General features: G+C 40.1%; 1 protein-coding gene across 6 annotated transcripts in view; it reads right to left on the reverse strand.

Annotated features, from left to right (window-relative positions):
* The window catches only part of osbpl5 (oxysterol binding protein-like 5), a 44,229-nt gene that overhangs the window by 12,998 nt on the left and 7,733 nt on the right, over positions 1–23,498 (reverse strand). The window contains exons 2-7 of one of the 6 annotated variants that reach the window (XM_056388356.1): positions 18,218–18,279; positions 3,595–3,750; positions 3,258–3,331; positions 1,560–1,640; positions 1,096–1,197; positions 629–832 (exon numbers count right to left, since the gene is read on the reverse strand). In XM_056388356.1, the coding sequence (XP_056244331.1) occupies positions 629–832; positions 1,096–1,197; positions 1,560–1,640; positions 3,258–3,331; positions 3,595–3,730 (597 nt within the window). In that variant the 5' untranslated portion in view covers positions 3,731–3,750; positions 18,218–18,279. Of the gene's footprint in view, positions 1–628; positions 833–1,095; positions 1,198–1,559; positions 1,641–3,257; positions 3,332–3,594; positions 3,751–3,914; positions 4,050–18,217; positions 18,280–23,498 lie in introns of those variants that run through there. The other 5 variants (XM_056388357.1, XM_056388358.1, XM_056388359.1 and 2 more) reach the window with 5 other exon arrangements.

Below are 23,498 nucleotides of genomic sequence, written 5' to 3' on the forward strand. Positions count from 1 at the left end.
CACACACACACACACACACATAAATATACACACACATATATATATATATATATATATATATATATATATATATATATATATATATATATATATATATATATATATATATACATATATATGTGTATATGTTTTAAACACTGCTTTATCATCCAGTGTTGCTAAACCAAATTTTAATAAAAAACTCCAGTAATGACAACAACAAAAGTCCCTTGAAAAAAAAACAAAAAACAACTTTACAGCTTTAGTGCTGGTTAGAAAATTTTATGTGTGGCCATTCATTTCTATTTAGTAACTGTACATTAATTTTAATGTACATAGATAGTAGCCACAGTGTCTTTTTTTTTGTTACCATACTACCACTAGGAGGCAGTCAGAATTTTTCCATTCATAGACATAGGGGCATTATCAGTGTTTTTATAAGCAAAAAATGGAAAAAGAAAAAAAGAAAACCAAATCAGATTTCACTGACACTAACATATACTACATAAAAAATAAAGAATTATCCTTTTACTGAATGAATATGTTTATTTATATCTTAGTCTGTCTCTGCATGATCACTGAAGTCTTCTTGATCATCTGTTACTATTGGGGCCATGAAAATGCCAGTGAGCCTACAAACATGTCTGACCTTGACAGCCCAGATGGATTTGTCCAGCGGGTGGTAGAGCTTGAAGCAGAAACCGTCCTTTTTTGAGGGTCTCTCAATCAGTTTGCATGCACTAAGGAGGACGGTGCCCACCCAGTGGTCCGTTTTTGGGGTCTTATAGATCAAAAGAACTCCAGGTTTCAGGGCACACCACAGCTTGGTCCAACTCTTTAAGGACCCACGGATCTAACAAAAAAAACATGGGATGAAAAGTGAGATCATTTCAGTATGAGAATATATAGGAAACCCAAGGAATATGATGTTAATTCACAATTAGATCTTATAAAACAACAGAAATTATGTGCAAGATACAGAAAAGGCTAAAAGTTTTGTAAATTGAACATAAACATTAACAGATTCTACGCTGCAGACAGATGATAAAAAAGTCTAAATAGCTTGTTGTCAATTGAAAGGCTCTGTGTAATACTGTTGAGACAACATCCCTGCACCTTTAGCCAGTTGGACATGATGACAACACTGGGGTCCTTTAGTGCACTGAACAGTTCTTTAGCTGCCCGTTTCTTCTCTTGCCTGTAATTCTGCTTTTGGACCTGTGAAACGGAAAAAAAACACATGAATGAGTCATCAGTCTTACTGGTCAGAGGTCTGGTTTGAAAGGCAACACTAGGTGGAAGCAGAGTCAAAGAAATACTACTACTTCATGCACGAATCCTGTTGCCTCTGGTATTAATTAAAATGAAATATCGTTGATCATTTTAAACACATTACAAAAGGTACACATTTAAAATATAATTCAAAGACATGTCAAAAGGCTCACGTACATTTGACCCATTGAGTGCAGACTGAAAGAGATACTAAAGAGCTAAATTATACACACTACATGATAAATCCAACAACAGTAATGATGCTTAATAATTCTCACCATTGTCTCAAGCAAGGAAAGGACACGTACCTTGAGAGACTCCTTCCGGGCCAGCTTCTCTGTGGGGGATGGGCAGTCCTTCTCGACACCATTAAACATCCTGGACTCAGACTGAAGGAGACGAGACGGTCAGAGATGATGAAGAGGAAGAGGAAGTAGAGAGACTTAAAAATAAAGACAAAACCTGTAAGCTATTGAAACTGTTGTTTTGAAAAGGAACGTTTTGAAAATATTGGCTTGTAAATGTTTAAATTAGTCCAAATCTCACAAGTACAGATAAATACACTGTTGCCCATAAAGTTGCAATACATTTGTTTTCAGAAACAATCCTGTTTATTCCTATTTAAATGCATCAGTAATCACTTTTGACCAGGTGCAATGATTACAGTATGTGTCCCAATTACCCAGGTGAAATGAAATAAATCACATTGTCACAATCATCTCATGGAAAGAGGTAAAACATATTTTATTCCAACTTTATGAGTAACAGTGTAGTTCAGTCTCTTATCAAATCTAGACTAATGATGATTAATTAATGATGTCCTGCAATAAGAGTTACCTAACTTGGCTCGCCTGCATTTTGAACAGAACATTATTTAATTGTTCCTGTTGCCACGGAGCACATCTGTTATGCCACAAGTGTGTGTGTAGCAGGTGGGTGGCCCTTTCAGTCAGCAAGGCAACTTAGCAGGCAGTCAGCTCTGATGTTACAACCACAAACCCACTGACTTCCTTGGTTAGACAGCAAAGGGCACCGACTGTTTGATGGTCTCCACTGATCAGTAAGTAGAGATAATAATCTCAGTAGTAAGTTATCCTGTAATTTCACTGCAATATGTAATTACATAACCATTTGTTCTTTATGCACTAAACCAATATGACTCACAATATTATTTGGGGAACCCACACAGACGCTTAGACTTATCCATTTGTTTCCAAAGAAGCCGTTCTTTAAGCATAGTAGACAACTACAACTCACTATAAATGACAACATGCAAGTGTTAGGCTGTGCTCAGTCTCCTATTGTCCCAAAAGGACTCTCAGGGTGGAAGAGAGGGCGAAAGGCCACAGATGCAGCTGCGCCTGTGAATTATTCCACATATAATAAGCAGTATTGCGAGACGAGGCGAGGCAAAGCGACAAGAGGAGAGGAGACAAGACAAGATGAGATTACCCAATAGCCACTGGAAACATTTATTGACCACTCCAAATTAGTATTACCAAGGAATGGAGACAGATTTTTAGGAGTAATACAGCATAAGCAAGAAAGGCAGCATCAGGACAATAAAAATCCCAGCTGCCAAATAAATGGCTTGTGGTGCTAAAGACACAGTTCCCACCATGGCCTGATATATGAAATCCCACAGCTTATATATGACTTTATTACATTTGGTCCAGTGTCATGAGTTAAAAATGTTAGTTATTCCTTGTTTGTTAGCATTGTTTTACCATAAAATTAATACATCTGTTTTCCATTTCACAATCTCATATATTTCACAACCTATTTGTTAAACGCCCTAATATTAGATGACTTCCTCCAAAAACAATGCCTCAACAATTGTAGGTTTGTCTACTTTAAATTCTTGTACGTGTTTCCTGTTGTTCATACAGTAGTCAGTCAGAAGGAAAGAAATCACAGAATGCAAAAGACAAGGGCTGCACCCTAACCCAATGAGTCAGTTATAGAGAACGCTAAGGGAGCTGCCCAATCGGAAACAGTGTTCTTACCTTGCTGCCTGGTGATTGGGCAGGACTAAGTTCATTACTCAGCATGGAGAGACCGTTCCTGTCTGTATCACTGCCTGGTGGGAACCCACAACACACAGTCACACACAAATGAACTCAGTGAATAAACCTGCTGACAGACAATTAAAGCATGGCAGCCCCAAAAGCAGCTAATAAGCAGCAGCTGAGGTTCTTTGATTTGTATAGGATAAGTATAGTAAAGCACAGTATGACGTGTCATTTCACAAAACACTGGAATCCACCAGCACACGTCACAGAAATATCACATTTTGTCATATTCACATTCCATGTGTCAGCTATGACCTCTTTGGTCTTTTACCTGGGCTGAGGTTGTAGAGGTCGTTGTCTCCTCCATAAGACAGGTTCCGGGTGAGGGTGCGGGGGTCAATTTTGGGTGGGGAGGTGGCATTGGGGCACAGAGAAAACCTCCGATGGAACAAATTCTCCTCCTTCATCCTGACAACCTGCTCGTCCTCTGCAGAGGGAGAAGCACAAAAGAAAGAAAGGAGGGAAGAGAAGATGTGGAAAGGACGAAGGAAACAGGAACACAAGGAAGAAAATTCTGATTAGAACAAAAAGCTCAATTATCAATCTGATGCATTCATTCTGATGTGCACTGTAATATTAGAATTTACAAACATTTCAATGAAGTGATCCATCCTGTCTTTGTGTCCCTTGTCTTGATTTGATCTTACTTGTTTTCTCTCCCTGTGTCACCAACTGTGAGCTCTCAAACGCCATCCTCACTCCTCCTCTCTGTGTATATCTATCTGTCTGTCTGGACCTCCACACTTTCTCTCCTCCCCTACACTAACAAAGACCTACTATACGAGGACATGTCAGCCTGTCTACATAATGGCACTGTGCGCCGCAGTGACAAGCAGTTCAGACTGCACATTGTCAGAGTATATGACAGACAGAGGCCCCAACCACTTTGTCCACAGAGACTCACTGTCCAAGACGACCCCCACCAGCATTACCACTACTCCTCCATCCTCCCAGTCTGCCTGCATCAACAGGCTTCCATCCACAAGAAAGAAAATGCTGCGCCTTCACTCATTCCCTTGGTATCCACAAGGATCCTGTCTACTAATGAGATGCACATCTCAGCACACAGAAGGGGACAAATGCAATTACTGCAGACATGTGCAGGACCAAACTGTGGCTCTGCAGCTTAATGTTGTCATTGTGCTGTAATTTGCAGAGGTGAGTAGATGAGTCATATTTTTAGGCCACCATGCCTTCAGAACAGGGACAAAGACACAAACACACACATACAAAACCATACAGGAATACAAATACTGTACGCAAGTCTGCACGTTAAGTCAGAGCTGTATCTTCTGCAGCTTCTGTGAGTTTGTGCTGTTAATGACAGACGTGTTTTTTCTCTCTAATACCTGAGATGCAATGACATAGCAATTAGACTCTCTGACAGTTTTCTCCTCTACTGAGCTCTGTAACTTCTGACGAGTTGCAAACTATTCATAGCATCTTATCAATAACTGCTAAGGGTCATGGCTGTTTCCAGACAGATCATTATGCTTGTTCAAACGGGTGGTGAGCTGATCATAGCAAATCAGAGCTGACGGTAAAACACTGAGGTTAATGGGACGTAGCTGTTGCCACCTGGGACTGTCTGGATGGACACACTGTGCTCTGCTCAGATCAATATAATCCTATTCAATTTCTCTCAGTGCGCAAACACACACAGTAGACAAGACCCTATGACTCGCAGCCTACAGAGCGGTCTCGCCCACAAGTCCTCAATTACAATATCCAAGAACAGTGTGTTACATAAAATTCATTCATAGAATGTTTTTACAGACTGATTCATCTCTTAACTCTTCCACATCATTGAGTTGGTGCATGAGGCAAATGCAGTATGTCAAAGTGTTTATTGGTAAGTGACAGAAGTAAAACCTGTGGGTTGACAAGTGAAAACCACATGTGATGCTGCGAGAATCTTTGTTGTTAACAAACTGTAACCTCCCTCTACAAGTACTTACATGTACATATTAAAAATACACAAGAACACTCACATCCGTATACTCGTCGCACCACTCCCTGCTTCCCTCTGTTTTCTATTCTGCCTCTGTGACTCATTCTCTTAACTGCTTGACTCTCTTTTCATTTCTGATCTTGCACTCTCCTCTGTGCATTTCCTCCTGCCCTCTGTTCTTTTGTCCTTTTCAAAGAGCCAGCTATGAACAACCAAGATATGAGAGTGAAAAGGTAAATTTGTTCTTCCTGAAAAGGAGCCTTATTTGTCCTTGTGGGGCAGGTCTATAAATAGCATTCTATTGCTGCAGTGCATGTGCAAAGTGTAGCATAGTGCTGAACCCTGAGTGGGGTGCAGCCTGCACGGAAAAGAGCATGAAGCTTCAGCATTACAGAACAGTTAGCACAATGGGCTGCAAACTGTACAGGGACAGGCAGACACATACACAAAATTAATACCACTTACAGTAGGCCTAAGGCGGGTCAAGATGTGGGCAGACATGCAGACTGACAGGACAAACCAATCACAGCTGGTTCTCACAGCTGCAGGGCGGGACTAGTTGGGAAAAAGACTGTGTGTATGAGCACATTACGCAGTCTAGACTGAGCATGGGTGTGGCATCCCAGCATACTTAATGTGTTTGTGTTGTGTGTGTGGGCCTGTCAGTTGAGCCTATATAGAGGACATGCCAGTAGAGTTTGTGTGTGTGTGTGTGTTTGTGTGTGTGTGTGTGTGTGTGTGTGTTGAATGACGTAAGTGTAGAGAATGGGTGTGTGTTCTGTGCATACGTGACTGTGTGTGTGTGCCTGCCTCATTGCTGCAGACCGGAGGATTACACATGCACATGATGTAGCGCCAAGGATGAGGAGAAAGCCAATCCCAGCAGCAGTGGTGGAGCAGGCCACATTGAGTACACATAACACACAAACATCACATACAGACAGGTGACAAATTAAAGAATCTGAATAAATGAGTCAAGAAACAAATGTTATGTAGAAGCCTCCACAGAGGTCACATGAGATGAATCGTTTGATGATTATGTAAATACTAGGAATCATCTGGCCTTAACGGTCACCTGATCTTAACATAACTGAACACCAGTTTTGAACAATATGAAGACCAGTTTAGTATCCCTTGGAACTGCAGCCACATTGAACAATTCTGCACATCACTGTTTCTATCCAGTCTGTTTGAATAGGGTTAGGGTTAGACAGAGGCTTCTGCACACACAGTGTGCTAACACACATGCACATGTGCGTACACGCCCACACACTTACATATGCACACATCTCCACATGGTCAGTGAGCAAGCAGCAGTTAAAATTGACTAACAAGGTCACAGACCCATGTTGTCAAAATAATGATATTTTCACAGCAATATAATATAATATCAAAAAGTCAGTGTTATATTTTGACAGACTGAGTGGTGAAGACAGTAGCCTACTAAAGTAGCCTATCCCTATTACACAGTGATCTCCACCACCATCATCAAAACACATAATGAGGGAACATCTTTCAGACGAATGTTGTTCATTCATAGAGTTCCTGAGATGTTATGAATCTATGCCACGGGGCACTGAAACAGTTCATCAGAGGTGATGGGAAAATATCAATATGTGAGAGAGCACCACATTCATTCACTTGTGTGTGTGTTAATGCCTGTACAAGCAGATATGTTTGTTCATGAAGGTGTGATTTTGTGCTCATCAGTTGGCCTTTCTGAAAAGTGTTCAGTGCTGTGGAGTACCCAGGCTCGCCAACAGCAACAGCGGCCTTATACCAAAACAAATGATTGATTGCTGTTCCCACTGCTCATTCCAGTAACACTCTGCACTTATGAATACAATGTTGTAGTTACTGTGGTTCAGCTGGTTAGAGTGATAATATGATTTCAAGTAAAGCTCCACACATTTTCATAAGCAGCATGTGTGTTGTGCAACTTTCTATCTCACAGATATGTATTAAAATACTAACATAGCATAATCAAAATTAAATAAAAAAAAACAAACACTGGTGTTTTCATGTCCAAATATAAATCAAAACACTTGGCTGCTGTATCCTCTGAGGGCAAGGAGTGCAGTGCGGATCTTTACAGAAGTAAAAGATGTAGTGTGTGTAATGGAGAAGGTGCCACTGTGAGGGGAAACATAACTGGACATCGTCAGCAAAAGGTCATTTACATATATCAGTGTGACCCTCATAAATACACATTACAAGATGGAAATGAAGCATTCATTAGTGACGGTTTACCTTTTGTGACCTGATTGTGACACTGAAAACACTGAAATAGAAGGACCTCTCTTGTATCTTTGAGTGAAATGTAAGTTTTTCAGGTCACACTGGTTTATATATCAAGGAGAAAATGTGAGAAGAACCTATCCAGTGGAAACCCAAGGACAAATTCACGCACCATTTTCCTAACAGTCATTCTACTCCTTGGTTGACCTTCTATTAATACTGAAACACAACGTGCAATCATGTTTCACCTCAACTCTGTGAACAGTTTGCCCGGCTAGGCTAAGACTAACTTCATCCATGCTACACAGGTACTAAACCAATATTTACCCAGTGATATGAACATCTTGTGGAAAAGATAACAGCAAAATTGCAGCACCAGGACAGTCAATAACACACACTCCTGTGTCACACATTAACCTTGAACTATGAGAAGAGGGACTGATTAAACAACAACAACAGCAGCAGTGTGTGACCCACAGTTACCTTATCAAGGTGGAAGCGCTTGTCCCATGTGACCTGCTGTCACATGGGACATGCTCGGTTTTAGTAATCACTACACCAACTGGGAGAAAGAGGGAGGGAAAATAGTGGGAGGTGTCTGGAAGGAAACATGTTGACATGTTCTAACCTGTATAATGTTAATACGCTTTAGTAAATTTGAAAAACAATAACTTCTACTGTCCATTTCATTCTTCCAGCCACACCGTGCCATAGTTTTTCACACCCAAAAACTGTGCTTTTACAAAAAACTATCTCAGTGGATATATCTTAAAGCATAGATCTGTAGGAATAGTGAAGCTTTTTCCAAAGCCCCACTCCTATACAAACTTCTCCTCATAAAATTCACACTGAAAAGAGGGCTACATTTTTTGGTCTACACAATGTCCACTGCTCCTAACTTATACACCGACACCAAATCTATCAACACTTCTGCTATTTTAGGTGGATAATGTCATATGGAGTTTAAGTTCCCTGATTTAGCACTCATGTTGGCCCTTCACCCTCTGTCCCTTCTGTCATTCCTCTTTAAGTCTAACTACAGATATAAAAACACACACACACACACACACACACACACACACACACACACACACACACACACACACACACAGTACTTCACTAATGTGGTATTCTTCATTAGTGACATGGTGAAAAACACTCTTGCTTGATAAATACAAGACTTTTCCAAGGGAAGTCTGAAATACTTTCTTTAAAAACTACACTAGGTCAAAACCTGGTATATGGCTGGTCTGTGTATGGTCAGTGTGTGAAAGAGAGGAGACAGTTAGCATAAAAGTCTCTCAAAGTTGGTAAATCTGGCAACAAAGGCGCCAAGATGGCAACACTGCCTGTAAACACCCTCCATTCACATTTATACGACTGGCTCTGCCAAAAATGAACACAATAAAGACCATATCATATCATTGCTAGATAAAGGTGATCTGATATAGTTCTCTTTAACTACCATCTACAACGTAGATATCATTGTATATATTACATGTGGACAGCTACTTGTGGTTACCTGTAATAAACAGCACTAGTTCCCAATTCCTTGACTATGGAAAAAAAAAAAAATACTGTGAAGGCATCTAAGGTGTCTAATTAAATGAAGTACACACAACAACACACGTTTAGTCTTTTAGTTTTTTTTTCTCAAATTTTAAATTAAATTCTTTTTTAATCATTTAAATTTTAAATTGTCATTTTAATTAGTGACAACTGGGCACAAGAGCAGCAATGCTGCTGCTACATGAATACACACCTGACAAATACAGTAAGTGACAGCCGAGTATAAATGTGGCCTTGACCATAAAATTCGACTGTGTGTATGTGTGTGTACACGTGCGTCTTGCAGTATGCATTCAGCTTGTTTGTGAGAGTGAGAGCCTTCTAATACTGACAGCCAGCTGTTCCTAATATGATGGCACAGATTAAGTCCTGACACTCCCTCCCTCCTTCCATCTCTCCATCTTTCCTCCCTTCAGCGCCCCCAACCCTGTTAACCCCCCATCTCCAGTGACAACAGGACTAATGGATGGCCATATGACCTAGATATACACCAATCGGCTGTCACCAAGTACTGTATGTGCATCAGTAATGAACGCTGCAGCGTCATACTGTAACAGACACACTGCTTATTCAAAAAATCAAACAATCGGAAGCGCACACACAAGCAAGATGTGCAGACGTTTATTCTTTCGTTCGCTCATGTGCAGTGCATTTCAACCTCTGCCTCTTCCTCAGCTGCTGCAGTTTGTTCAGACACAATGTTTCTTTCCTCACAAAGTCAACCTGTTCAGTTTCCTTCATTATTTCTTCAGAAGAACAATCGTATAATTTTTCATACAATGGCATATCCAATAAAATTTTGCTTAAACCACAATCAAAGAAGGGGTAGATGGTAATTGCGGTCTTTGCAAATACATCATTATCTTAACCTGACAAAAATGAAGATTTTAATTATTGATGGAAAAACACTTCACTTAAACAACAATATTACTGGGAAAATTGAAGTTGACCCTGGGGTTTCAGTACCATGCATGGTGTTTAAGCATTATTCATAGTATGGTTAAAAGCATTAAGAATTCAGGTCAAGTCATAAACAAAGTTACCCTGTGACACATATGTTCATTCATCCGACTCTAGTATATAAAACTTTTATGACATTCTGTCCTAGCAAATGCATACATCTGCCTTGACCGAGCTTAAGCAATAGAAATATTCTAAACAACGGTCACAGCTCCACCAACATTATGTTACAAATATCCTGACTACCATCCACTTTCATTTTATATAAAAACAAACAAATCAAAAACTGTAACTACTGTGTCTGAGAAGACATGCAGAAGGCAGAACTAGGTCTGCTCTTACTGTTTAAAAAAAGGAGACACATGGTCTAATTTTGTGACACTCTGTGGGAGGATGTGTGGTTTAGTTGTTCTATTCTGAGTCTTGCGGGGGGGGGTGCAGGTATATTTTAAGGAACGCAAATGGAGAAAATGCCTTCTAGCCAGACTTCCCATTTGATCTTACTTAAAATAGGAAACCCCCTCTGTTCTGTGGAGACTTTACCATAACCATGGTAAATGTTAACTACACCTTTGTAAACCCAACATCCACCCAGTTCTACCCAGAGTTCCCCTCCATAACACTGCAGTAATGTCGGCATGTTGCTATTCTATGTGCATATATGCATTGGCTACATTCGGTGAAGTATTTTCAGCTTGTAGAAAGTTTTCAGGGCTTATCTGAGTTCTTGGCAGCTACGACCTGAGCATGAGCGGAAGAAGAGGGCCTAAGGCCGTGGTCACCAATGGGCAGACCGCAGTATGGGTTCAGATAGGACGGCATCTGGATGTGAACTGATCAGACTGACCTATAAATTATTGAGGTTTATTAAATTTTGATGGAGCATTTCTAGTTTAACCGGCGCAGCTTTTAAAAGGCACTGGTCACGTGACGCTACTCAGCCAATCATTAAGACTTGAGTCAGTGAGTGACATACGCATACAGGGGAGAGATGAGTTGAGAGAAATAAGAGGGGAAATGGGGAGTGGGTTATAAGAGGGAAAGAAAGAGAGAAGGAGGTGTTAAAGCTGTTCAATTTTTAAAATGTGTTGAGTTTATCATAGAAATGGCTGAGACTGTTAACATTTGAAACGGAGCTAACAAAAATGAGGAAAAAGGGAAACTTAGATTTTCTAAAATGAACCACTTTATTTTAAGATGCAGATTTTTAATAAGCTCTCGGTTACGTAGTCTGTTGTACTTATTACAGCCATCATTTTCCTTAAAATAAGAAAAGGATAGGATAAGAAAAGGATAATTAGAAGAAAATTTATTATTTATCACCCCCCCTTCTTTGCCTTGATCTAGTTTAACTCGTCCTCTTTGAATTTTAATAGAATGCCCCTGGGCAAAGGATTTGTCACTTAGGCAGAATGCCTTCGCTATTCCTTGAGCTTCAGGTTAGACTGGCAGGAGAAACAACCTCCCTCTGTACATACAGCCAGTTTCTGAGAACACAGGCTTCGGTCAGGGAGAAGGGAAGAGCAAGGTAAACATAGGCTGTAAATGATACCTTGGATTCCCTACAAGGGGGTGGGAAAGGAGCTCAGATTCAGGTTCAGGCTGAGGGCGAAAAGTAGGGGTGCAAAGATTATCCAATATGCATCCGAAAACAGAACCAGAGATACAACTACATCAAAACACAAGCTCAGATCCAAAGCTAATTCTTATCAAAAAAGGATCTCTTCAAGTATCTCTCTTTGTGCTGCTCTGCCTCGAGCGTGCACGTGTGTGTGTGTTTGTACTTTCTCCAGTAACATTCCTACTTGAACCCTACACTTCATAATACAAATTATCACAATGAACAAAATGTCTGACTTCACCATGCACACAGGCTAAAATCTCAAGTAAACTGAAGTGTGCAAAACAAAATACGCAGGAATGATTTGTTTCACATTTATTCACCTTCGCTTTCATAGAATAAATTCTGAATTAGAGAGCATGTCCCTAGCCACACACTGGAGCCATGTTTGACCTAGCAGACCCAGCCAGCTGGCTGTCTATACGGTTGGATTCAGGCCAGGGGTGGCTATGTGTGAGAACCAGCCTTAGGCAGGCCTAGTCAGGCTGAGCTGATGGAAAAGGGTCCAGCAGTGGTGCCAAGCATGGCCCCTTTGTTTACATCAAAACGCAGACAAGGACGCCTGCACACGTGTACACACAGAGAGACACTAGCTAAATGCTGTACTATGAGAGTCTGCAGCCGTGACTTTCACTTGCACTGACACATCTTCACTTGCTTTCGTTTTCATGGTGTTCCTTTCTCTTGGAACATCAAGCACACTTGCGTGGTACCACTTCAACACCATTAAGGATATTCTCACTGTCAGTAAAATGAACCTGATACAGAAACAGATCTGATAGCACCTGATGTTCGAAAATATGCATCTGCACACTGATTCCAACGTACAGTACATTCATTTACTTTGATGCAAACGCACACTAACCCAGACTTCCAGCGATCCAATTCCAGCAATAAGCCAACAAACATGGTAGTGATGCAGCTACAACTGCGTTATTCTACCGCTTCTCTGACAATTAATACTTTTTTTTTTTTTAAATAAATGTTTTACTCTTAAGAATAAGTATTGGAGAAATTTTGAAGGCCTGTTTATAAACATTTATCCCAATAACATGCATAAATGTATTTGTTTACTTACATTTTGTCTAATCCTTTTTTTTAAATATTTTTTTTTTGGGCCTTTGTGCCTTTATTGGACAGGATAGTAAAGAGAGACAGGAAATGGGGAGTCAGAGAGAGGGGGAACGACATGCAGCAAAGGCCGTCTGATGCAGGACTCAAACCGGGGCCAACTGCAGCGAGGACTGTAGCCTCTACACATGGGGCGCCTGCTTACACCACTACGCCACACGACACCCACTGTCTTATCCTATTTAAAAGATGATAGAGATGATGAGAATATATTTTTTCTTACAATTTCAGACGCCCAGTGAATTCCCATAAATTTCATACAGTATAAAAATCTATTAGCAAATGTTTAGAACTTGCTTGAGTTATGAAATTCATCACAATGAACATCAAGTCTGAATTAATTAACTTTTACATATTTTAATGTTTATTCTGGGGCATATGTTTGTAAATATTGGTATATGCCATAGCAATAATAGATAAAATTTCACTTAGTCAAGTTTGCAAACAGTCTGTAGGACTGGCTCAGCCATCTTAAATTCTCTTCCTATCACCAGTGAGATAGAACAGAAAAGAAATGGACTGTGAAGATAATACTAGAGAAGGGACATTGAAGATGATAGCTCAAAGAAGCATGACTAACTAAGAAATGTGGGCTGGTAACATCAAAGCTCATCATCTGAATCTCCTGCCCGCCTGGAAAATCTGATCGGAAGAAGTAGAGGGGTAACTTCCTCTCTGCCCAATTAATTTTCAAACAAAGTGCTGTTCAGCAAGGCACCTAAACCGTAATTGCAACAAGGAAGAGGCAGAGGTCAACCGCAATTTACTCTGTTTTCATTGTGTAGATGTTTGAGAACCTAGCAGGGTGTTGCTGAAAAAGAGGTGCAATGAGAAAATGTTCAATGGTTACATGAAGGTGAAAGTAGAATATATGTCTTGGCAACACATGGTGGTGCTCCTATACAAAAAGAGCAATTTATTTATGAAAATATCTAAGAGTTTGACAGCATCAACAATTTTCCTGCTAAAGCTCTCCCACTGCCAGATCTACCTTACATTCCGTTCTAAATGTCAGTGCTGCATTTCCACTCTCAAAGCCGAAAAAGTCAAGGCTTGAAAAACCAATATATCAGCTAATTTTACTTATCACATTGCACTTTAAATTATATATAAGGGCTATGCAAATTGGATTCTCTGCTCCACTTCAAGTTGCTGCAGCGGTTTAAAGGCTCTGCTACATCATGACAGGGCCTTTTTATATAGCTGAAAACCTCTGTGGCAGAAAAGGAAATAATGAGCTGTGGAGGTTGCAGAGTAATAGATATAGACAAAAGGAAGAGAAAATGAGCTTGTGTTTGATTAGGCCAACACAGGCTACTGGCTGGACGAAGTGTGTTCTCAGGGGAGTGAGTGTGGTGAGGGCAGGGGCTCCTCTGTCTGTCTGCTTGAGAGACAGGAGGTGTGAGGGGCTGGGAGGAAGATGTCTGCCAGCAGAGAGAAGCTGCCTGAATAGACAGAAGAAGGGTCATTAAGTATGGGATAATAGATGACAAGGTGTTGGATAAATGATTTTAATTAATGATGCTAAAGCAAAAAGCAGTCCAGTGGGAGGCAGAGGGTAGGAGCCCATTACAGACTCCTTAGAATAATATCACATTTAATCAACGACCAGCTTCCAAAGACGATCAAATTATGGCTTATATATTTTCTGAATTCAAATTTTACTGGCAATTCTGAGCAAATGTGCCTGTTTGTCATGAGTCCTGACAATTGAATACTGCTTTCCCAGCTAAATTGTGGTGCAATACCTGCAAGAACTATTATTATTATTAAGTATACTGAAGCTATAGAATTTTAGAGAACACAAAATTAAACCCACCGTCAAGTCTTACAAGTCTAACAAGTCCCTGTAACTGCTACAGGTGAAATACTTTAAATACACCTCCCTTTGAACAAAACCGTAAAGTGACCAGTCAGTCTTACAAAAAAAACAGATGCAACGCAAATGTTTGTGATTATGGGAAGAATATTTGTATTTGTACTTTTGCAGTATTAAACATTATCCTTTTGATAATCTCCACATTTAGTGCCTTACAGGTTTTATCTTCCAACAAAAAAGCTGCAATGCGTTTTAGAATCCAACTTTCACACATCAGAGTCCCCAGCACTACGTCAACGCAGCACACCAGCAGACAAATTACGCACACTAATCCACACTTGTGACTGCATTACCTCAAATCACCCTCAGAAAACTGGTGAGGTCCATGAGCTGCTCCCCTCCTCCCACCTGAGATCTCAGCATGGGGGTCCTTCCCAGTGAGGAACGGTGAGAGAGGGAACAAATCAGCTTCACACCACCTCTGTGACCTGCCAGCCTCTCTTATCTGGGAAAAAAGAAACTCTTCAAAAACAAAAAAAAGTTGGCTAACCACTCTGTATTGGACTGCTGGGTGCTCTCACACCCAAGATGAATGGATACTGCCACAGAGAGACTTGCTCATGATTTGTAAAACATTTCATGGGAAGTAATTGTCATGGTCAATATGCTAAGAGTGAAAGTTCTGCCCTTTGCATAAACAGACACTTGATAGTCATGTCACAAGCCAGCAAAGGAGACAAATGAACGTAATGTAATGAGGTTAGACTTTTTCTGTAGATGTCAAAAGTTCAAAGGGTTAGAGCAACAGGTTTAACAGAACGTCAACAGAACAACACTTCCCACAGTCTGTCCATCCTCTCACTTTCCCTGTCTGCCGCCTGCCCTCTCTCTGTCCCATCATCAACCCCTGATGGATACTTTTATAGAAGCTGGCAGCAGCTCCCAGGCATTTCATTGACAGAGACATGGACTAATCAGAGTGCTAATCATACACACAACTCACTGGGTGATAGAAACGATGGATCTTAATAAATAGTGATAAGTCTCCTAAAGATGCCACTTTGCTTTACCTTTAAGGGTCAGTGAAACCAATTGACATAAAAAATATGTTTCCTGTCCCCGGGTGGTATCTAGCCTTGCAGACAGTTTCAGTTTTATTTGCCATGGTTTAAGATCTCCACCACTTAGACTTCTACTGCTGCCCCTTAATAAAATAAAGATCCATAAAGACCATAGTGGTGTATTATGTTTACCATCATTATGCTGTGTCAGAAAGAATAGGCAGTCCAGATAGTTTTTTCCACATGTCACTAATATACTCTCAAAGTCTCAGATCACACACAAAGATGGATGAAGCCACTCTGCAACCATCAGGAACACAATGCCTCCCTCAGTGTTGATCTCATTAAATTATACTTTGCTTTGCTGATCAAAAGGGACTGCTGGGTACTCTATTTTCTGTGAATGGAGTTCTACAATACTCATTAGAGATGATATTTAGCATTACTAACACTCCCCTTAATTTATTCCACAACCAATTTGGACTTACTCAGGCCCTGAATGAATGACTAGTCTTTCATAAACTGGCTCCAGGATAACATTGTGTGACAAAATATGAGCCTATGCTAATTAAGGGTATGACCCATTGACCACATTGTTCTGCCCTACATCAAGTAATTTATTCATCAAATGATAAGCAATACATTCTTAGAAAAACTAAATGTGGAAAGGAGAGCAGTTCTGCTATTAACCACAATTTCCACATTTCTATTTATCTTCTTATTTTTCTTTTCAGCAAACGAAAACCCAACTGATTCAGAGAACAGGTTGTCATGTCTCTGATGTTATTTTATCATTACAAGTTTAACATGAAGAACTCTGTGTAGAAGAAAAAGAGAAGTTTTGGTATCTCAGCATGTACCTCACAGTGCCTATTTCAGCTGAGTTGGTACAGATATTAGATAGAGATTAGGACTATTTTTGGCCCTCTGTACTTTCCACTTGTGTTAACCTAACTGTGATCACAGTACAGAATCCAAACTGTTAGTATGGGGTGAGTGACACAAACAAAGTCAAGCCAGAGTGATTCACTGCTGATGTGCTAGACTGGACACATAGAAGAATAAGACATCCTCCATCTGTTGACTCAAAGTACATGAACTTTTTAAATTCCATTCCCAGTGAGTGGACACAACAGTGTGTGCACAATACTAAGCCTTATAAGTGGAACACAGATAAGGGAGCTATGTAAAAAGTCATTCAATCAGTCGACTGGGTAAATAAACTGTCAAGTATTTATGACCATTATCTTACTATTGTAGTAAATCAGATGACTGTGTGTGGCTTTTAAGTGGACAATAATGAAATGAGAGTAACCTGGGTAAGAGCTACTGTGTGCAGGTTCAGACATTTTGCCTGGTTAATGTGTAATTTGCTGTTAAACCTCTATGTCTTCATGCTGCACACACATGCCAAGATAAACAGCTTGGGCAAGGCTGAATCCAAACACTTCCTAACTGATATAAGCGGACAAGTGATGCTTTGTTTCCCCCACAACTACCACAGTACAGCCTGCTACCATCTTAGAGCTGTAAGGAATACCAAAGCAAAATTTCTAACTCAATCAAGCACAACACAATGTCAGGATACCAAAAGCAGAGATATTAAGAAGACTGTTTCACCACTATCAATGTGATTCCTCCACACGAAAAGATAATAAGAAGGATAAAATCATCTGACTAAGTGTCCTCTTATTAGTGTAATAAGAACACCTGGCTTCCATCCTTATGCCCAATGGACAGATGTGCTGAACAGCTGACTGCCTCTAGTATTACCGACATATATAAAGACACTGGTACACTTATCCTTCCAGGAGAGACCAAAATACGCAGTAATAAGGATGGTAGGCTGAAAAAAGAAACAGCAACTAGTCATTACACTTTTTCTGCCACTGTATGGAAGCTCAACATGTACTCCAGGCCCACTGCCTGCTTTAGAGCTTTGTGTATCTCTCTGAAGTATCATTCTGTAGCCAACTGTCCTGAAGCAACCCCAAACATTTACTCCATTCTAACCCAAATTAATCTGACACACCCTGTAAGCTGCTGAGTTCTGTCAAACAGTTTCTTTTCTTTCAATGCTGCACTGTGCTCCAACTTTGCAACACTGACACACAACTGCTCACATGGACATGCAGAAGTCTCAAAAACAGCTTAAATGTTAGCGTTATTGCACTAACTGACATTGTGATGAAATACCTGTCGAAACATATCTTAAAATGTATTGAAATGTGGCATAAAAAGAAAGTACATCTGTTTCACACCTTAAGAAACATGTCCTAATTCTTTCTACTGCTCAAAAAGTGAGTTATCCCTCCTGGCAACATTGGGTAAAAAATGTTCCTGTATTTGTGTTGAATTTTGAAAGTAGACAGACGGTTAAGAGAAAACAGGTTCACAAATTAAACCTTAAGATTGAAGTGTTGCATGTCAACGGCACAAACCATTTGAGTAACTGAAGCTAAAACAAACAGCTAGCCAATCTAATTGAGCGTATGCATTATTAAGACATTAAAGAGCAGGCTAGCAGGTGAGAGCTCAGCTTACCTTTCACCTGAGCCACGGGGAACACTGCATCCAGAAGCCTTTGTGGGAGCAGCCTGTCTCACCTGCAGAGACACAAAAGTTACTGAAAGGTTTCACTTTTACTCACACAGTACAAACAGACTTACTGCCTCACCCCCGGTCTCTCGCCTTCCCATGCTCCTCCTGGTCACACCACTGTGCTAAGGAGGGTGGGGCCCCACACAGTCCCAGTCCTAAAAGAGCCACTGACATCACTCTGGGCTAAGTGCACAGTCTGTTCGCCACCTGTACACACACGACTGTCAGTTACAACTAGTCCCGAGTTCATGTAAGTTTGGGGCAAAAGGACTACGTGAGCCGTTGATCAAGGATCCAATCCAATAAAAAAGGTAAGTGAAACTAACAGTATAAAAGCATAATTATATGATATGTCATGGAGAGAAACAAGATTCTATACAGTGCGTGTTTACTAAGTTAACAGAAACACACCAGCAGTTAGCTAATCAGCTAATCATACTTAAACAAAGAGACAATAACACACACCATCACATTTATGGAGGACTATTAGTAATTCTTACTAGACAAATACAAACCTTGGTTAAATGTTAATCGAGGAAGACTGAAAGTATATGACTGCATGAGAGTCCATTTTAAATGAACACACTTCTCAATTCTAATTTAAATTTGGTCTCTCATTCTAATTGGTTGTACTCAACATATATTGTATTTTTTACCGCTAAAAAAATTCTGATTTCAACACCCCATTCTGGTCTTTTGTTTTCCCTTGAAATGCCTCTTAATCCTGCCAGGGAAAAGAACAATGCATGCTCGAACAGCTGGGATGTGTGATAAGCCACAAATCCAAAAACCAAAACAAAACAACACATAGACCAGTTCATAAAAAAGCATGCGCACAAACACACACACCCCTAATATAAAATAAACACATTAATATGAGTCCTAACAGATGCAGAGTTGCGTGAACAAATGCAATACTGTAATCATAAATACATTTTAAAAAATCTGTATTGCACTTAATCATTTGCATAGTAGAGATTTGTCTGTATGAAATTTCAGCTATAACTTCACTGGGACCATAGAGCACGGATATTTTTGTTGGATTATTACCACTTCACAGGCAGCAGAACTTTGCCAACTAAAAAAGAAATCACAAATTCCCACTCGACTAGCCTTACTTTACCCGAGTTTTCAGTGACTATATAAAACCTGCATAAAATTAAACAAAATGTCAGCAGTTCAAAATGAAAAAAAAAAAAGAAAAGGACTTGGCATGGATCTCTGCAGATAACAGCTCAGTTAATGATCTGATGGCAAGCCAAGAAGTGTAAAATGGGTTGGGCATTGGGCTGGATTCTGTGCCTAAATCCTATTGCCGAGCAAAGGAGGAAGCCATAACACTTGAGCATGTCTAACCTAAATAAGAAGTGAACTGAGAGAGAATCCCCGAGCTGACAGAGCTTGAGGGACAAAGACAAAGGGGGGAGGTAGTGCAGAGGAGATGTGAGCCAAACACAGACAGCAACTACAGGAAAACAGAAAGACACGGAGAAGGAAAGGCTAATTTATGACAGTCGCTGAGGGCATGGCTTTCTCATAATAACAAAACAGCCCTGATTTTTATTTGTCTTTATACACAAAACAGATTTGTATGACATATGAAAGCCAATGCATAAGAATGAAAAAAATCTACAAAGTGTGAAGTGCAAAGAGAGAAAAAGTGAAGGAAGACACTGTGACCCAGAATGTGGCATGGTTTGGATGGAAGGGCTCCAGAACTACACCACTTTCTCATACACACGCTGTCCTACATTTCCTCACTCAGACCAGACGTTAAGTATCTGCTCTGAAGCAGAAATACTACATGCCACGTAGAAATGACATTGTTACATTGAGATATTTCATTCAGCGCACGACCAAAGATCAGGAGAAAAGTGCACAGCATTGGCTCAAGAAATCTAATGTTCAAAACTATCACTTGCTGCCAAAGTCTTTTACTTTTAAATTCTACTTGTAGTTTCAAGAAAGTGGGCCAAAGAAAACTCAGCAAGGACACGATTAGCAACAACAGCCCCGCAAATTGAAAACTATATGGTTATGGATGCGTGAAACACTGCCACATGCATATTGTATAACCAGCACTCTGCATGCTTCTCTCCAAGCATACAAGTAAGTAACATTTACATCAGAGCACTGTGAGTTCGCCAACTTTCCCAGCAGAGAGCCAAGACTGACTCATAGGAGTGGTCCAGGCCAGATCCTGCCCACTGATTTATAGCTGTGTCTCTGGCTCAATTAAGGAAAACAATAGGAAGGATGTGAGTAATAACTTGAGGCAAGATGTAGGTGCTTCAACTGAGACTACAGTAGTGGTGAGAAACTGATGAAAAACTGACCGACTAATGATAAGCTGATATCTTAACTAGCATAAGATAATATTGATATACTGGAAACTTGGCTTTTATACACCAAGTTCTTGCATTGTCACATTTGTGCATCTACAGCGTTTGAAATTCTGCACATCACTATTCAGATTGTACCTTTAGATTCTCCACCTCCTCAGTCAGCCATAATGCTTCATAACATATAAAATATTTTGATTCAAATTTTACGTATATAAAACTGTCATCTGATAACCTTGGGTTTGTACTGGTTAACAGACACACACACACGTTGTCTGCGTGTATGAGTATTTAACTAGTATTTGACTATTTAACAAAAAAGATGATACTCAAATGCCTCAATTTCTTTTCATTTCATAAAGCCTTCAAAAGTCAAGCATCTCATCAGCAGCCACCTCCACTTCCCTCTCCATGCATACATGTCCACTTATCTTAATGTAATTTTAAGCAAGGTTCAGGCAGGTTACACATGGCTACGCAGTGAGGGTAGGCAGTTGTCAACAGCCAGATATGAAGTCGGTATCTGAGGTCTTTTCAATTGACTGATTATTAGGCAAAGTCTTTCATCTGCTACTGGATTAGAGGCTCTAATCCAAGTGGTCAATTGAGGCTGATATTTACAAATGTCCTTAGGAATACAGAGATTGTTTGTCCAGTTGAGCCAGGCCACACAGACAAACAGACCATAAACTTAATCATTTCTCCCTGCATGGATGCAGAAAAATCAGAAGCCAGAGACACGAGGACACAAAGTGAGCACTCACTGATCATAATGACTGCAGATTAGACTTAATGGAATAGCAGTGGGTCTAGGGCACTTAACATTAAATGCACTCAAATGCCTTAGAGACTAATTATTGTTCATCACATGCCCTCCTAACCTGCACTCCTGTTGTCTGGGAAATTAGGTTTAACTCAAGGTTGGCTAAAACCGGTACCAACTCTTCTATGGGATGTGGCAAAATGGGAACAACAACAAATGGCCCCTACGTCCAAACACTTTGTCGGGGACTCATCACATTGCTCTTGATAATCATGATGGCACAGAACAGATAAAAACAAATTATGAAAAGGTGTTTCTGAGGTTCAAGTTGAAAATTGCTGTGAGGAAAGAAAGAGTGTTGTAACAACAAGTATACAACGAAAGTGTGTAGTGTCTAATTGGATGTGTTTGCCCTGTGCAGCCTGATGAACTTCACTATACTGTGTCATACTGGCCTTTACTATAGATAAGATACTGCTCTACACCAATTTCATACCCATGGCTGTTTGAATTACTGCCTGAGACATTTTTTGCTCTGATAAAACCCAATTATAAAAAAAACATTTTGCTATAAACATAAAGTCCATTTATGTTAGTCTTGTACTCATTGTAGAGTCCATGATTCTGTATAATAATTACAAAAATATTAACCTTCATACATACTCATACGTGAACTATGGCTGTCCAAGTTTTTAAATTAGGCTGTGATCAAGAGTTATTCATTTAATATTACTGAAGCATTGACAGCAAAGCAGCCTTATTAGAGTTATAGCGGAAGTCTGCAGGCAGAATGAAGACATGGTGTCTTAATACCCCTTTTCTACAGGAGACATAGGTATGACGTGGTTCTACCACAACATTAAGTAAGTACCACATAAAGTTAAGTTTCGCTTTCTCTGTCATGCCTACCCACTCATGCATATTATCTCTCCTGGGAGTTAGTTGAACATTTTAACATCAATATCATTAAATTAATTTTCCAAACCAAACAGAGATGCCTGTTCACCAAAGCCTGGTAGTGTCAACCCCGGACAGGAGAAAGGATCTGGATCCAATCAAATCGACCACCATTCCACTTCACTGTGTCAGTCTGGATGGGGTAAATAAGGTTCTTTTTATCCGCTGTGCTTCCCCCTGGCCTGACAATTTACATTTAAGCACAGGAATGTACTTTATGTTGGCCACATACAAATACATGTATATACGTGACTATTCCTCTGCACCTCGGTGAAAGTAATTGTTTACATTTGAATGTCCACTTAGAAGTTGAATATACATGTCGGTGAAAAACATGTCCTTAGTTTACACAAAGGTTCGTGGAGGAGCCGATAAACCTGTGTTGGAAATGTGTGGAAATTATAAACATGACAGGAACACGACACTGGTCAATCACTAAAAGAAGCTTAAATGTCAAAACCAGCAAAAAACCTAGGCAGCATTCCATCAACGAAAGCATTATAATGCAGCATTAAAGGAATTCTCTGACATTTTAGAAAAATACACTTGTTTGCTCCCATGCTGAAAGTCAGATGAGAAGATCAATATCAATGTCATCTCCGTGCATTTAGTAAAAAGATCAGACCAAGACGTGTTTATCCAAGTACAAAAGAGCGGAAGCAGAGGGGAAAGGCTGGAGGCAGGGAGACACAAACACTGGAGGGAGGGAGAGGGGAGAGATGAATGCTGCAGCAGTGGTTTAAGAAGTTTCTATGGACGTATTTGTTAATTTTTTCCTGCGTGAGACATGATAACTGTTGGAAACCATTGTAACCAACATAATTCAAATTGTCCATGGCCAATACTATTGGCAAAAGTCGAAGCTACAACCCTTTTACAGCCACCTTTCATAAACAGAGGCTGAGTGTTAAATACTCAAAAGACAGATTTTGGGTGGAGTATCACTTTAAGTCTGTAGTCAGACGATGATCCTGTGTCATGGAAACCATCCATGCTCTGAAACCCGAGGTCTTTCTTAAAGGTTAAGTCGATGCTTGCTTTCTTGGAGCTGCTTGGCAAAGATGGCTATACTCAAGTGTCACAAGTTTCCTTTTAGTGTAATTTAACACAGTGTCACTTTCTCCCCTCACCTGACTACTACATTAGGAAAACAGACACTTCA

The sequence above is a fragment of the Seriola aureovittata genome, chromosome 10, assembly GCF_021018895.1.
Source record: "Seriola aureovittata isolate HTS-2021-v1 ecotype China chromosome 10, ASM2101889v1, whole genome shotgun sequence".
NCBI classification, from domain to species: Eukaryota; Metazoa; Chordata; class Actinopteri; order Carangiformes; family Carangidae; genus Seriola; species Seriola aureovittata.